Source organism: Muscardinus avellanarius (assembly GCF_963383645.1).
Source record: "Muscardinus avellanarius genome assembly, chromosome: 10".
Taxonomy (NCBI): Eukaryota; Metazoa; Chordata; class Mammalia; order Rodentia; family Gliridae; genus Muscardinus; species Muscardinus avellanarius.
This window is the reverse complement of record NC_137796.1, coordinates 57,300,434-57,317,563: the sequence shown is the minus strand read 5'-3', so window position 1 is coordinate 57,317,563 and position 17,130 is coordinate 57,300,434. Positions and strand designations below refer to the sequence as shown.

The 17,130-nt window shown below is 53.5% G+C and overlaps 1 protein-coding gene across 1 annotated transcript; it reads left to right on the top strand.

Moving 5' to 3' along the window:
* Nucleotides 1-682: 682 nt before the first annotated feature.
* On the top strand, nt 683-16,602 carry BCL3 (BCL3 transcription coactivator; the record flags this gene model as incomplete). The annotated part of the gene is made up of 9 exons (XM_080704266.1): nt 683-932; nt 3,221-3,374; nt 12,548-12,656; nt 14,091-14,295; nt 14,397-14,485; nt 14,647-14,724; nt 15,066-15,233; nt 16,193-16,310; nt 16,415-16,602. The coding sequence occupies 9 exons, from the start codon at nt 683-685 to the stop codon at nt 16,600-16,602; spliced, it is 1,359 nt and encodes a 452-aa protein (XP_080560392.1).
* Between the last annotated feature and the right edge of the window lie 528 nt (nt 16,603-17,130).

Here is a 17,130-nt window from a genome sequence, read left to right as displayed (position 1 = left end):
GTGGTCAGCTCCTGCGCGCCCGTCCAGAGGCGGGCACTGCCCGGGACGACCCTTGCCTCCCGCCGACGAGGAGGAGGAGGAGGAGGAGGAGGAGGAGGAGGAGAGGAGGGGGAGGAGGAGGAGGAGGAGGAGGAGGAGGAGGAGGAGGAGGAGGAGGAAGAGGAGGAAGAGGAGGAGGTGGTGGTAGTGGTTGCAGTGCGCGGCTCCGAGCGTCCCGGGCAAGGAAGCGGGAGTCGGGAGTCGCGACTCCGGCGAGTGCAGGCGACCCCGGGTCCCAAGGACTTGGCCCCGGGGGAGAAGCGGAGAAGCAGACAGCACCCAAGAGGAAGCTCTAAGGGCCGGTGGCCGCGGGGACCCAAGAGGGGTGGCCCTGAACCCCGAAGCCCACGGGTGGAGAGACAGTAACCAAGGCTCGGAGAGAGACACCAGGTCGTGCAAAGAGCGCCTCCGGACCTCCCGGCCTCCCGACCTCCCGGCCTCCCCACCGAGGCCGAGCGCAGGCGCCGCGGGCCAGGGGCGGCGCGCGGCGGAGTCCAGGAAAGCCCGGGGGCGGGCGGGGGCGGGACCGGCACCGCCCCGCCCGACAAAAGTCCCTCGGGCCCCGCCGGCCGCAGGGGAAGTCCCGGCGCCGGCGCGCAGCCTCCCGGCCGCAGCCCGCGCTCGCCGCCCGCCCGGCGGCCCCATGCCCCGATGCCCCGCGGGGGCCATGGACGAGGGGCCCGTGGACCTGCGCACCCGGCCCCAGGCCGCCGCGCCCCCCCGCGCCGCGCTGCCGCTGCGCAAGCGCCCCCTGCGCGCGCCCTCCCCGGAGCCCGCCGCCCCCCGCGGCGCCGCGGGACCCCCGGCCGCCCCCGGCCCCCCGCGCGGCGGCTGCTCCGCGGCCCCGGGGGCCCCCCACGGCCTGGCCAGACCGGAGGCGCGGTACTACCCGGGTGAGTGGCCCCTGCGGGTCGGGCCGAGCACAGGGTCACCGGAGCCTGGACACCCAGAGACCAGTCCACCGGGTCCGGAGGGCTGGGAGGCCGGGACCTGAGGTCCCGGGAACACCTATGAGCTCACCTCGGAGCCTTGGGATAAAGAGATGGGGGGCCCCGGGCGCTGGGGGTCAGGGGCCCTGGATGACAGCCCAGGGTCAAGAAAATGGGGGTCAGGGAACAGTGCTTAGGGGTACAGATAGGAGGGTTGTCAGGGAATCGGGGCAAAGCCTAGTGTCCCAGGGACATCGAATTAGGAACTGGTAAGAACTAGATAATATACTGGATTGGGTGGCCCAGGCCTGCAATCCCAGCTACTGGGGAGGCTGGAGGCAGGAGGATCCAGGTTCAAGACCAGCCTGGGCAAATCAGCAAGTCAGTCTCAAAATAAAATTAAAAGGGGCTGAAGATGTTGCCCGGTGTTAAGAGTGTTTGCCTAGCATGCAGGAGACCCTGGATTCCATTCCCCTACTGCAAATTAAAAAAAAAAAAAAAAAAAAAAAAAAAACACAGCTGGAGGGGGGTGCACACTTGTAATCCCTGCTGGGAGGCTGAGACTGGGGATCTTGGTTCACAGACAGCCTCAGCTACTTAGTGAGGTACTTTGCAACCCTGTTTCAAAATAAAGAATTAAAAAGATAATAGGGCTGGGAAGCCTGGGGTGGTGGCCTACAATTGTAATCCCAACATTGGAGAGGCTGAGAGGGGAGGATTGTGGTTCAGGTTCACAGACAGCCTCAGCTACTTACGCCCTTTGCAACTCAGTGAGACCCTGTTTCAAAATAGAGCATAAAAAAGTAGGGCTGGGAGTATAGCCCACAGGTAGAAGGTCCCTGGGTTCCATCTCCAGTACTGCAGAAATAAAAAAAAAAAAAAATAAATAATAATAATAAATATGTAGGGTTATGAGGAATCCACAACTGAGCCTGAGAAACTGGGGTTTCTGGTTATCCAGAAATGTGATGTCAAAGAGAGTCAACGGAACAGAGACTGCGGTCCTAAGGAGACTGATCCCAGGATGTTAAAATTGCAGGGGCCAAGATGTCAGGAGGCATGAAAATTAGGAGAACAGTGCTGGGGTCTGAATACCCCTGCCTGGGATCACAAGGATCCAATGGGAGTTACTGGAACTTCAGGATCCCAGGTACTGTCGGTTCTGAGGAACCGTGGGGAAAAGACCCCGGTTTCTGGGCGCCCAATAATATGTACTCATAAATGATCTGGGTTCTGTGTGGGTCACAAGGTCAGGTGGCCCTGGGGAAATTTTAGGGATGGGTGGTAGGACTAGGGAATTCTGGGGCTTAAAGATTAAGGGCAGACATGAGGGGTCCCAGGGTCTCTAGATGGAAGGCCGTAGGCCCCGAAACCTGGTGTTGGAGACACAAGAACCTAGAAATGGGACCCAAGAGTCCACAGGTAGCCTCATCCCATGTCTCCAGGAAGGGGCATCCCTGGGAGACCCCCCAAAGCTGCCAAGACTCCATCTCATGTACCCCCAGATCCTCGCCCAGTTCCTGTACCTGGCATTCTGAGCTATGCCCAGGCAGCCTGCCTCTGTGTCCCAGCGTTTCCATCCCTGGGTGTGAAAGCAAGTCGCAGTGTTCCCCAGCTGCGCTTGACCGGCAGATGCGGATTTGCCTGCTGCCAGGTTTTTTTTTTTGGTTTTTTTTTTTTTTTTTTTTTGGTATATTTGCAGGTCTTGGGATGGAACCCAGGGGCATTCGACCTCCGAGCCAAACCCCTTGCCCTATTTTTTAGGGTCTCACTAAGTTGCAGAGGGCCTCACTAAGTAGCTGAGGCTGTCCACGAACCGTGACCCTCCTGTCTCTGCCTCCCAAATGCTGGGATTACAAGTGCGCACCACCACGCCCGGCCTCCTTGCAGCAGTTTGATCTGAACAGACTCCAGCTCGCCTCTCTCCCCAGACCCAGTGGGCCTTCGTACCGCACACGGCACCCCATCTTCATGCATCACCACCTCCCTGGGTCACAAAGTCACTCAGTGGGCAGCCCTGGGGCCCTCCTACTGCACGACCCCGGGGCTCCCCCTGCCCTCAAGGGGCTCTTTCTGGTAGGGGATGGGGTCAGTTAAGGACAGTGAGGCAGCAGGAGCCCAGAGGAGGGCTGTGGATGGGGGTTTGTCTTGGGGTGCAGTTTAGGAATAAAAGGGACCCAGGCAGAGGGGTGCGGGTTGAGGGTCTGTGTGCCTGGCCTCATGCACGTCCTCTCTCTGTCCTCCTTGTCCAGGATCTTTGCTGCCTCCATACTCCACCACACCTATGGGCCCCCCTTTTCCTCTGCTGAACCTCCCGACACCCCTGTATCCCATGATGTACTCCATGGAACACTCCCTGTCAGCCGACATCGCCACGGCCACCCGTGCAGATGAGGACGGAGACACGTAAGTGACGGTCCCTTATTAATGGGAGGTGGAAAGTGGGGGTCAGTCCTCCAAAAATGGGGGTGCTCGGCTGAAACAAATCTAAGTTAGAGTCCTATCTCCTGCATGGGCTTGTGACCTTGAGCAAGCCCTCTCCCTCTCTCAGCCTCAGTTGTCAATGAAAAATGGATACCCTAAGAGCACGCACCTCTTGAGGCTGCTTTTGGAACTGTGGTCTTGAAAATTACTTTTCCCCAGGGCTGAAGATGGAACCCACAGCCTCCCACTGAGCTATATTTCCAGGCCCCCCCCTAACTATCACAATCCAAAAATGAAAATTACATTTAATTGATCTATTTCATATATGAATTATACATGTAGCCGGGCATGATGGAACACACCTATAATCCCAGTACTTGGGAGGCTGAGACAGAAGGAGATCAGGTTTGTGGCCAGCCTCAGCTACTTAATGAGGCCCTCTGCAACTTAGTGAGCCCATGTTTTAAAAATAAAGAATAAGCCGGGCACAGTGGCGCACGCTTGTAATCCCCGCACTTTGGAGGCGGAGACAGGAGGATCGCGCAGGTTCGAAGCCAGCCTTGCTGGCTTAAAAAACCCTGTTTCCAAATAAAAAAATATAAAAATAGGTCTGTGAGTGTAGCCCAGAGGTAGAAGGGTTTCCAGGAACTCCAGTACCACCAAAAATCAAACAAACATAAAAATAATAAAAATAAAAATAAAGAATAGAATAGGAGTGGGATATAGTTTGTATGTAGAAGGGCCCTGGGTTCAACCCACACACACAGAAAAATTATTGTTCTTATTGCTTTATCTTACACCCACTATATATGCACACAAGTACAGACACACACACACACACACACACACACACACACACACATAAATTTGAAATAAGCTGCGTGCTGGACATGCTGGTGCCCACCTATATAATCCTAGTATTTAGGAGGTTGGGACAGGAGGATCACAGGTTGAGGGCCATTCTTAACAACTTAGCTAGGCCCTCAGCAACTTAGTGAGATCCTGTTTCAAAATAAGAAATACGGCCCGGTGTGGTGGCTCACGCTTGTAATCCCCGTGCTTGGGAGGCAGAGACAGGAGGATTGCTTAAGAGACCCTGTTTCCAAATATAATATAAAAAATAGGTCTGGGAGTGTAGCCTGGAGTTAGAAGGGTTCCATCCCCAGTACCACCAAAAAAACAAATAAATAAATAAAAGCCAGGCATGGTGACACATGCTTGTAAACTTAGTACTTGGGAGGCTGAGACAGGAGGATCCCAGATTCTCCCTCAACCTCAGCTACTTAGAGAGGCCCTCTGCAACTTAGCGAGACCCTGTTTCAAAATAAAGAATAAGGCCAGGTATGGTGGTGCATGCTTATAATCCCAGTACTTGGGAGGCTGAGATAGGAGAATCACAGGTTCACGGCCAGCCTCAGCTACTTAGTGAAGTCCTCTCCTACTTAGAGAGACACGATTTCAAAATAAAGAATTAAAAAATAGGGCTGAGAACTGGGTGTGGTGGCACACTCTTGTAATCCCAGCATTTGGGAGGCTGAGACAAGAGAATCGTGGTTCACAGACAGCCTCAGCTACGTAGTGAGGCCCTTTGCAACTCAGTGAGACTCTGTTTCAAAATAAAGAATAAAAAACAGGGCTAGAGGTATAGCATCTGAGGTAGATGCCCCTGGGTTCCATCCCCAGTACTGGGGGGAAAAAAAATAGGGTTGGTGGTATAGCTCAGAGGTAGACTGCCCCTGGGTTCCATCCCCAGTATCCAATTAAAAAAAAAAAAAAAAGAAAAAAGGAAAAAAGCAGCTGGAGGTCTAGCGTGGAGATAGAATGCGGGGGGGGGGGGGGGGGGGACACGCAAAACAACGCTCACCTTCCCTGCGTAGGATCTACCTGGCCCTTTTCTAATCCAGTCTCTCCTTCACTGTCTGTGGTCATCATCTGCTGCATTAACTTGACAGTTCCCGATACTGACCCCACGGTCCCCAGCCTGTTACCTACAGTTTGAGGAACAGGCTTCTGGGGCTGCCTAGGAATCCTGCACCAGAGGGATGGGTTGGCCCTGTGCCTTGTACCTAATAAGCACCCAGACCAATTGGCCATCATGATTACTGCTAGTTGACCTGGTTTAGAATCTCAGCTGGCTGCTTCCTTGCCTCAGTTACCCCTCTGTAAAAGCAGGAACGATAGGTGTGGAGGGGCTCTGTGAAAAAGACATAAGATGATTCCTTTTTTCTTTCTTTCTTTCTTTCTTTCTTTCTTTCTTTCTTTCTTTATTTATTTATTTATTTTTGGTGGTACTGGGGTTCCTGGAAACCCTTCTACCTCCGGGCTACACTCCCAGACCTATTTTATATTTTATTTATTTATTTATTTATTTGTTTGTTTATTTATTGCAGTCCTAGGGATGGAACCCAGGGCATTTCACCTCTGAGCTACACCCGCAGCCCTGCATTTTATTCTTTATTTTGAAACAGGGCAGCCGGGTGTGGTGGCACACACGCTTGTAATCCCAGTTTGTAATCCCAGCCTTCGGGAGGCTGATGAGACCGGAGGATCGCGGTTCATGGCCAGCCTTAGCTACTTAGTGAGGCCCTCCGCAACTCAGTGAGACCCTATTTCAAAATAAATTTTAAAAAGTCTGGGTGTGTAGCTTGGAGGTTAAATGCCCCTGGGTTCCATCTCCAGTACTGAAAGAAAAAAATAATAATAATAAGGGAGGGGCAGAAAAATATTTCGGAGTGTGTAAGTTTCTTTCTTTTGGAACAGGTGTGGGGAGGGGTACAGTGAACTCAGGGGTACTTTAACCCTGAACTACACCCCCAGCCTGATTTCCTTTTTTTTTTTTTTTTTTTTTTTTTTTTTTTTTTTTTGAAACTGGGTCTGGCCAGGTTGCTGAAGAGTCTCACTACTTGCCAAGGCTGTCTGTCCTCAAACCTCTGATACTTCTGTCTCAGCCTTCAAAGTACTTAAGGTATGTGTTACAAAGCCCTGGCTCTGCGTGTGTAACTTTTTATAAAGTGAAACATTTAAAGATGGGCTTGGCGGCATACACTTGTAATCCCGGTACTTGGGAGGCTGAGAGAGGAGGATCCAGGTTCGCAGCTAGCCTCAACTACTGAGTGAAGCCCTCTGAAACTTAGATTCTGTTTCAAAATAAAGAATAAAGCCAGTCATGTCACGCTTGTAATCCCGGTGCTTGGAGGTGCAGACAGGAGGATCGTGCAGGTTCGAAACCAGACGCACTGGTTTAAGAGACCCTGTTTCCAAATAAAAATATAAAAATAGGTCTGGGAGTGTAGCCTGGAGGTAGAAGGGCTTCCAGGAACCCCAGTACCACCAAAAAACAGAAGAAAAAGAAAAAGAAAGAAAGAATGAAACAGGGTCTCCCTGAGTTGCAAAGGGCCTAAGTAGCTGAGGCTGTCGGAATCCAGATCCTCCTGTGTCAGCCTCCCAAATGCTGGGATTACAAGCGTGCGCCACCACGCCCGGCTAATATTTTTATTTGGAAACAGGGTCTTTTAAGCCAGCACGGCTGGCTTCAAACCCGTGGGATCCTCCTGTCTCCGCCTCTCAAGCGCAGGGATTACAAGCATGTGCCACCACAACCGGCTCTTTTTAAAATTTAATTGATTTATTTTTTGTTGTTTTATGTTTTCGTTACTGGGGATTGAACCTAGGGGCATTCTACCTCCAAGGTACATTCCCATTCCTTTGTATTTTTTAAATTTTGAAACAAGTTCTCACTAAGGAGCTGAGGGTCTTGCTAAACTGCGGAGGCCGTCCTAGAACTTGCAATCCCCCTGACTCAGCTTCCTGAGTACTAGGATCACACGCGTGCACTAGAGCTGGACTGAGATGATTTCTATACAGTTGAATCTGTCTGGGGTCTAGGAGCCATAGGGAGAAATAAATTGGCCCATTTCTGCAGAGAGGGGCCCCAGTGACTCCCATCCCTGAGCCTCGGTTTTCTTTGTTTGGAAGTGGGGCCTTATCATAGGCCTGTCACAATGAGGATTCATGCATTGATTATACACTTGTATCTCCTGGCGAGGAGCAGGGCTCAATACTTGGGAGTGGGGAGTGTTTGAACGCGACGGGAGGGGCGGGCTGTCGGCCTCGTCAGCAGGAGAAAGTGCCTGAGGTGTATAAAGGGCTCAGCGGAGCCCAGCTCCCTCCAGCTTGGGGACCTCTGGGGGTCGGCCTTAAAGCACATTTAATTTGTATGGAATCCCGGGATGAGAGGTTTGTGGCCTGAACGCAGGGCTCCGGCAAGAAGCCGCGGGGGCCCATCCTTCTCCAGCCCCAGCCCTTCCCCCTCCCTCTCCCGAACGCAAACACTTTGACCTCAGCTGCCTGCTGGGGGAAATCCCTTCCCGCAGAACTCGACCACAGCCCAGCTGCTCGGCTCCCCACGTCAGCACCCTGCACTCGCTCGCAGCCTCCCCCTCCCGGCGCGCTCCCTCCAACCTTAACCCCTTCCGCTGGGGCTGGGACTTTACCGGAACCGCCAGCCGGCCCAGCCCCAGGCTGCGCCCCATCAGGCTTCACTGGGGCTGGGGTGGGGGGGTGCTAAGCCTGGTTCCCAAAGAAGCAAAGGTTGGACTTTTAGCTGCTCACAAGAGAGCAAGAAAGACCATCTGGACCCCCATGAGGCTGGGGACCCTGGAGCCAGAAATATAGGTCTTCAAGGGGGGGGAGGGCATGAGTGAGACTTGGTGGTGCACACCTGTAATCATAGTACTTAGGAGACCGAGACAGGGGAAGCCCAGGTTTGAGGCCTGTGCCAGCAATTTAGCAAGGCCCTCAGCAATTCAGGGAGACCCTCTTTCCAAATTTTTAAAATATAAAAGGTTGAGGATGTAGCTTAGTGTTAGAATGCCCCTGAGTTCAAATCCACAGTACCATAATTGTAATAAATAATAATAATAATAATAATAATAATAATAATAATAATGATAGGGAGGCATGTGCCCTGAGTCTCAGAGGGCCGAAGTTGGGGGACTGTGTTCCCTGGTCTCCAAGGAGGTGAGAGACAAGATTAGGGTCAGCTTGGAGACCTGGAGCTCAGAGTGGCCTGCAGCCAGCTAGGCTAATCTACAGGACTCCTGTTCGAAAATTAATTTCAGCTGGGCGTGATGGTGCACCCTTGTATCCAAGCATTTGGGAGGCCGAGACAGGAGAATTGCAGGTTCAACAAGTAGGGAGACACTCGGGAACTTAGTGAGACCCTGTTTCAAAAAAAAGAATAAAAAATAGGGCCGGGGGTATAGCTTGGAGGTAGAATACCTCTGGGTGCCAACCCCAGTACTGCAAAACAATAAAACCTAAAAAAAGGGCCGGGAGTGTAACTCAGAGGTAGACTGCCTCTGGGTTCAATCCTTAGTAACACACACACACACACACACACACACACACACACACACACACACACGAAGAATTTCGTGACAGCAACAGCAGAATATTAAACTGATTGCCAGGCCTTGTGAAATTGCCCAGTCGCGTGCCTGCAGGCGAAACTGGCCGTGCCTGGGGGCCTGGAGTCCACATCCCCAAAGAGGCAAGGATTGGGGCACTGTATTCCCAGGTCTGGGGTTGGGGGGGGGTCAGGAAGGGAGGGGCAACTTGGGAACCCAGAGCTCAAGAGATGAGGTTAGTCCTTATTCATCTATGAAACTGTATTCCTGACTCCCAAGAGATTTCCAGGGTGGGTAAGGATCCGAGGGACACAGAGCCAGCTAGAATCTGAGCTCGTGCGGGTCGGGGGTGTCCCAGAATTGCCCCCACCCCTTCCTCCACCACAGGCTGAAGGACTCGGGATTCTGCACCCCAGGGGAGCTGGCTCTCCCTAGCTTCAGTTTCCCCGCCCAGTTCGAGGATGGAAATTGGGGTGCCCGGGGATGGCCGGGTAGATCCCCGGCAGGACAGGCTTCCCTCCCCCGGGAGCAGGAAGCGGAGCCCCGCCCCGCAGACCTGTTACTGGAAGTCGGAGGGCTGGGCCGCCCCTCCCGTCCCCACTTCCTCCAGCCCCGCCCCACCCCCTGCGGCCCGCGCGTTTATGGGAACTCGGGCCCGGCCTGTTTCTGTGAAATCATTCGCCGTCTCTGCCCTCACTTAACCCCGCCAGGCTTGGAGAGCGACCCAGGCCTGGCGTCGGGGGAGATCAAGGGAGCAGGAGAAGGCGGTTCCCCGGAAGCCCTGGCCCAGATCTGCACCCTCCCCTAAGTGCTCTATTTAAACTGGAGTTTCATGGACAAGGTCCCAGGTCCCAAGAATTCGCCTGCATAATCTCCTGGCTTGTGGCAGCTGTGGTGGGCTCCTACCCGCAACGTGACTTTGCTCTAGCCCACCGCTAGGGAGCGCTGCAGTTTCTATTTGCACCCTGCAGTGGGGTGGGCCCCCAAAGGTCCCCGGACCCCAGGATTCCAGCAGTTCCATCAAAATCATCTGAGGAGAGGGCTTTAACTGTGAATTCTGGGTGCACGTTGCACTGTTAGGAGAGCCGCTCTCTGCTGCCTTAAGCAAGGCCCTGGGTATTAAGAGACAGACTCCATGGCCCCTGCCTGTCGTCTCAGTTCTTGAGAGACTGAAACTGGAGGATAGCAGGTTCGAGGTCAGCTTCAGCAGTTTAGCGAGACCCTGTTTCAAAATAAAGAAAGGCTGAGGGTGTCGCTTAGAGGTAGAATGAACCTGGGTTCAACCCCCAGCACCAAAAACTACAACAGAAATAGGAGAAAGATTGGGAGGCTGAGACCAGAGGATCACAGTTCTTGGACAGCCTCAGCTACTTAGGCCCTTTGCAACTCAGTGAGACCGTGTTACGAAATCAAGAATAAATAATAGGACTGGGGTGTGTAGCTCGGAGGTAAAATGCCTCTGGGTTCCATCCCCAGTAATGCAAAAAATTAAAAAAAATTAAAAAAAGAGGAAGGAGTGGGTGAGAAGGTGGCTGTTCCAGTAAGTGGACTTCCATTAAGGGTCCCGCAGCCTGTGTACAACAGTCAACCTCTTGCCCTCTGCCCTGTCCCTCTTTCATGTCAGGATCCCTGGGGAGCAAGCAGGAGACTCCCTGGGGAGTGCTCTCCAGGTCAGCAGCCTGGGGTGAAGGAAGCAGGTCTGGGCAGAGGCAGGTTGAGCTGCTCTGGTAGTCTCCATGGGGCCAGAGCCAGCCCACAGGGAGTGCTGAGGCTGGGGTGGCCTTCAGAGTTGGAGCCAGGAGGCTGGGTGAGGCTTTCTATGCCGGCACTGATCAGTCTCCACAAGGCAGCTGTCCCTGCCCCCATGGGACATGACCTTGGGAAAGTAGCTCTCATCTGCTGAGGTCATTCCTGCGTTGTCTGAAAGCTAAACACCTCCCCAAAAGCTGGGGGAAGGAATCCTTCAGTCTGGAAGGGAGTTCTGGACTTGTGAGCAATGATCTGCCTCCCACACCCTGCCCCTTCCTCAAAGCTTTTGTTCTACACTGTGGGCCCTCCGGTGGAGGCTGAGCCTGATGTACAACTGGCAGAGACTTGGCCAGCCTGGAATCCACCCTTCCCCCCAAGTCACAGATGGGAAACCTGTGGCCCCCTCAAGAGGGACAGAAACAGGATCAGCAGGTTCAGTCCTTGACATGGAATCCTTGACATGGATTCGCTTATTCAGCACGTGCTCCAGAGCACCTGCTCCGACTTAGCTGTTTTCTAGGTGCCAAAATAAAAAATAGGGCTGGAGGTGTAGCTCAGAGGTAGAACTCCCGCCCCTTGGCTTAATCCCCAGTACCAAATAATAACGATGTTATATAGTGATAATCCAGGTGTGATGTTGCACACCTGTAATTCAAGTACTGGGGAGGCTGAGACCAGAGGATGGACAGTTCAAGGATGGCTTCAGCAATGTAATGAGACTCTCAGCAACCTAGTGAGACTCTCAAGATAAAAATAAAGAAGCCAGTTAAGGGGGATCTGTTTGCTGACAGCCTCAGTTACTTAGTGAGGCCCTCTGAAACATAGTTGCTTCAAAATAAAGAATAAAAAGTCAGGCTGGGGATGTAGCTCGAATGTAGAATGCCCCTGGGTTCCATCCCTAGTTCTGCAAAAATAAATAAATAAATAAATAAATAAATAAATAAATAAATAAATAATAGGGCTGGGGATATAGCTCATATGTAGAATGCCCTGGTTCCATCCCCAGTACTGCAAAAAAGAAAAGAAAAGAATAAAAAGTAGGACTGGGGGTGTCTCTCAGAGGTAGAATGCCCCTGGGTTCCATTCCCAGTACCAATAAATAAATAAATAACATAAGGCTGAGGGGCTGGCGTGGAGGTGCACACTTGTAATCCCAGCATTTGGGAGGCTGAGACAGGAGGATCATAGGTTCACAGTCAGCCTCAGCTACAGAGGCCCTTCATAGCTTAGTGAGACCCTGTTTCAAAATAAGTAAGCCAAGCATGGTGATGCACGCTTGTAATCCCCACACTTGGGAGGCGGAGACAGGAGGATCGCGCAGGTTCAAAGCCATCCGCGCTGGCTTAAGAGACCCTGTTTCGAAAAACAAAAAAGTATAAAATAGGTCTGGGAGTGTAGCCTGGTGGTGGAAGGGCTTCCAGGAACCCCAATACCACAAAAAAAGAAAAATAATTAAAAAAAATAATAAGTAAGCCAAGCATGGTCATGCACACTTGTAATCCCAGCATTCAGGAGGCTGAGACTGGAGGATCACGGTTCACTGACAGCCTCAGCTACTTAGTGAGGCCCTTCGCAACTCAGTGAAACCCTGTTTCAAAAGACTAAAAAAATAGGGCTGGGGTGTAGCTTGGAGGTAGAATGCCCCTGGGTTCAATCCCCAGTAAAACACACACACACACACACACACAATACACAGGGCTGGTGGTGTAGCTCAGTGGTAGAGCGCTTCCTAGCATACCCAAGGCTCTGACACAGCAAAAATAAATTTTAAGGGGCCCTGCTGTTTGTGGAGGGCAGGCAGCAGGGCAGGAGGAGGCGGGCAGGCCAGTGTGGAGGGGGCTGCAGGAGTCGAGGAGGAAGCCCGTGGTGGCGGAACTGGGGTGGAGGGATGGTGAAGAGGAATGATGGATTTGGAGCTGCTTCCAAAGTGCCCAGCAGGTGTTGGAGTTGGTGTCCAGTGATGGGCTCCTCATGTCTGTGACTGCTCTTGCTCCTCAGGCCTCTCCATATTGCTGTGGTGCAGGACAACCTGCCATTTGTCCATTGGCTAGTCATCCTTTTCCAGCATGGCGGCCGGGAGCTAGACATCTACAACAACCTGCGGCAGGTGAGGCACAGTCGGGGGACGGGACTTGGGGCTAAGGAGGTTATTCCAGGCTTCTGGATCCTGCAGGGGGTGGGTGGGGGGAGTCCTAGGGGCTTAGAGTCTTGTTCCTGGAAAGAAAGGGACCCAAGGACCTGGACTCCTAATGTGAGGGAGGAGTGGGCTAGGGGCTCAAAATCCAGATCCTGAAGCCAAACTTGGAGGCACATGCCTGTGATCCCAGTACTTGGGAGGCTGAGACAGGAGGATTGCAAATGCATAGACAACCTCAGCAATCTAGCAAGGTTCTCAGCAGCTTAGCGAGACCCTGTTTCAAAATGAAAAAATAGAGCCAGGTGTGGTGGCACACACCTGTAATCCCAGTACTTGCACGGCTGAGACAGAAAGACTGCAAGAGCAGAGGGGGTATAGCTCAGTGGTAGAGCATTTGACTCCAGAAAGACTGCAAGTTTGAGACCAGCCTCAGCAATTCAGCAAGACTCTGAGCAACCTAGTGAAACCCTGTTTCAAAACAAACAAACAAAAATAAGCCAGGTGTGGTGCCACACACTTGTAATCCCAGTACTTGGGAGGCTGAGACAGGAGGATCGCAGGTCAGCCTCAGCAATATAGCAAAATCCTAAGCAACTTAGTGAGACCCTGTTTCAAAAAAAAAATAAATAAAGCCAGGTGTGGCAACACACACCTATAATCCCAGTATTTGGGAGGCTGAGACAGGAGTATTGCAGGATCAAGGACAGATTCAACAATGTGGCAAGGCTTTCAGCAACCTAGCAAGACTCTGTTTCTAGTAATAAATAAATGAATAAATAAATAAATAAATGGAAGGGCTGGGGGTGTAGCTCAGAGGTAGAATGCTCCTGAGTTCAATCCCCAGCACCACAAAAATAAAATAAAGAGCTGGGTGTGTTGGCACACACTTGTAATCCCAGCATTAGGGAGGCTGAGACAAGAGGATCGTGGTTCGTAGCCAGCCTCAGCTACTTAGTGAGGCTCTTTGCAACTCAATGAGACCCTGCTTCAAAATAAAGAGTAAAAAATAGGGCTGGGGGTATAGTTCAAAGGTAAAATGCACCCGGGTTCCATCCTCAGTATCAAAAAATAAAAAATAAAAAATAGATAAAAGGCTGGGATGTAGCTCTGGGTTCAATCCCCAGAACCACTAAATAAATAAATAAATAAATAAATGTAATAAATAGATGTACTGCATTTATTTATTATACCGAACGGTGTAGCTCCGGGGTAGAAACCCCTGCGTTCAGTCCTCAGCACAACAAAAAAGGAATCCCGGTCCTGCGAAAGAGATGGTTGGAGGCCCAGCCTCTTGAAATTGCGGGAGTAGAGGCCCAGGTCTCACCCATTCTGGGTGACAGCAGCTGGGAGTCAGGAAGGCCCCAGGAGGCAGGACACGGGTCCCTCACAGCTACTGTTCCCCAGACACCGCTCCACCTGGCTGTGATCACCTCTTTGCCGTGTATGGTCCAGACACTGGTGGCGGCTGGTGCCAGCCCCATGGCGCTGGACCGCCATGGACAGACGGCAGCGCACCTGGCGTGCGAGCACCGCAGCCCGACCTGCCTGCAGGCCCTGCTGGACAGCGCGGCCCCGGGCACCGTGGACCTGGAGGCCCGCAATTACGACGGTGAGTCGCTACCTCCGGGCACTGTGGTCTAGACCTGCAGCGCGTCGCCCATCTGAGACCGCAAAACCCCAGGGGCTGACTGCACCTACCCCCCCCCCCAGGGCTCACCGCCCTGCACGTGGCCGTGAACACTGAGTGCCAGGAAACCGTACTCCTCCTGCTGAAATACGGGGCTGACATCGACGCCGTGGTGAGCGAGCGAGGGGCGGGGCCTGTGCCTGGTGGGCGGGCCCGGTGGGCGGGGCTTTACTGATCTGCTCCTGCGAGAAGCTGCACGGAGCTGATGGGGGGCGCGGGGCGGGCTCTCCGGCTGAGCTTGGGGAGACTCCTGACCCTTCCTCCCCGCCACAGGACATTAAGAGCGGTCGCTCCCCGCTCATCCATGCCGTGGAAAACAACAGCCTCAGTATGGTGCAGCTGCTGCTGCAGGTGGGTACAGCCCCGCCGTCCCCCCCTGGCTCTGCGTCGCCCCCGCCCTGGGCACTGGCCCAGTTCTGGCCCTGGCCAGCGCCCCGTTTCCGCTCCGACCCTTCTAGGCCTAGTTCCCAGCCCTCTGACCCTCTTGGTTGCCAACTTGCCCGGGCTGCCACGCGTTCCTCCCCTGCCCCTCGACGGCCTGCCATGGCCTTGCAGACCCCGCCTTCGGTGCCTGGCCCCCGGCCTGCCCGGCGCGGTCCTTCCGCCGCCCCGTCCAGCTCGTAGAAGCCCAGCCTGGCCCTAAGGTCTGGCCCCCGCGCCGCCCCCACCCCTGACCCGCGTCCCGCCCGCAGCACGGCGCCAACGTGAACGCGCAGATGTACTCGGGCAGCTCCGCGCTGCACTCCGCCTCGGGCCGCGGGCTCCTGCCGCTCGTGCGCACCCTGGTCCGCAGCGGCGCCGACAGCGGCCTCAAGAACTGCCACAACGACACGCCGCTCATGGTGGCCCGCAGCCGCCGGGTGAGTGTCCTGCGCCCCCCCCCCCCCGAGGGCGCGGCGTGCGCTCTCCAGAAGGGGAGACTGAGGCATGAGGAAAGAACGCGCCTGCTGCGCAGCGATGGCATCCCTGTAATCCCAGTACTTGGGAAGCTGAGACAGCAGGATCTCAGGTTCAAGACCAGCCTCAGCAATTTAGTGAGTTTTTTATTTCAAAAAAATAAAATAAAATAAAATAGCCGGGCGTGGTGGCGCACGCTTGTAATCCCAGCATTTGGGAGGCTGAGACCAGAGGATCGCGGTTCGCGCACAGCCTCAACTACTTAGTGAGGCCCTCGCAACTCGGTAAGACCCGGTTTCAAAATAAAGAATACAAAAATAGGGCAGGGGGTGTAGCTCGGAGGTCGAATGCCCCTGGGTTCCATCCCCAAACCCGCAAAAAATAAATAAATAAACAAAATAGGCCGAGCTTTGTGGCACACGCTTGTAATCCCAGCAATTGGGAGGCTGAGACAGGAGGATCGCGTTTGGAGACAGCCTCAGCTACTACTTAGGCCCTTTGCAACTCAGTGAGACCTTGTTTCAAAAAATAAAGAATGAAATATAGTAGCTCCTATGTAAAATGCCCCTGTGTTCCATCCCCAGTATCACTAAATAAATAAATAAATAAATAAATAAATAATAAAATAGGGCTTGGGGAGTAGCTGGGAGACAGAACACATCTAAATTCAATGCATAGTACCACCAAAAACTAAAATAGGGTTGGAGATATAGCTCAGAGGTAAAGTGCCCCTGGGTTTAATCCTTAGTACCAAAAACAAGAAAAGAAGGGGGGGGGAGAAAGAGAGAAAGGTGGAGCTTGCCAGTCTCCTACTGACAAGGACACGGGCCCTCACCTGGAGGCGGGGGCCATTATGTGTGGAGAGACAGAGGGGTGGGCGGTGAGGGCGGTGATGGCCTCATGGTGACCCATCCTCCCGCAGGTCATCGACATCCTGAGAGGGAAGGCCACGCGGGCGGCCTCCGCATCACAGCCGGAGCCCTCCCCGGAAAGGAGTGCTACCATGTCCCCTGAGGACAGCAGTCACCACAGCCCCAACGGTGAGAGCCCCACCCACACAGCCCCAGCACCCTGCTTCCTGGGCCCCAGGAGTGGCCAGCCCCTAACCTGGGGTCTCACCGCCATCACCCCTTCTCTCCCACAGGTCTTCTTTCTGCATCACCGTCCTCCTCGCCCTCCCAGTCTCCCCCCAAGGACCCTCCTGGATTCCCCTTAGGTCCCCCCAATTTCCTCCTCCTGCCCCCATCTCCACCTACCTTCCTGCCCTTTCCTGGGGTCCTTCGAGGGCCTGGCCGGCCAGTGCCCCCCTCCCCAGCCCCAGGGAGCAGCTGAGAGGGGTGGGGGGGCAGATCTAGGACTCCTAAGGAAGGGCCCCCCGGCTCTGCGGGGATCAGTCCTTCTGAAAACTGTGAAGATCTCACTCTGCCCCCCCATCTCCGGGACCAGGATTTGCACATTCACCTACCCCTGAGTCCCCTCTTGTGCATAGGTATTCATTCCACCCAGGACGCCCACCCCATCATTCTCAGGCACCGGCCCCCTGTCTAGAATTCCACCTCAATGTCCATTTTTTTGTCCTCTCCCCCCTGGGCTGATGGAAACAGAAAACAGCTCCTCCCCTGTCCAGATAGATGAGGAGGGAAGAGAGGGGGCCTTAGGCGGGCACTGATAACAATGTAAATTATTAGGTGTTTTGGTTGGATTTCTTTTGTAATAAACTATTTTTGTACCATATCCCTTACCTTGGTCTGTCCTCTGTCATTAGACTTCAAGTGTTTGTTTCCGTTCAGTTTGTACGGTTTGTGCACCTATATTATGAGTGACTGTCTTACTGATACGTGTGACACTGAGACTTCTGGT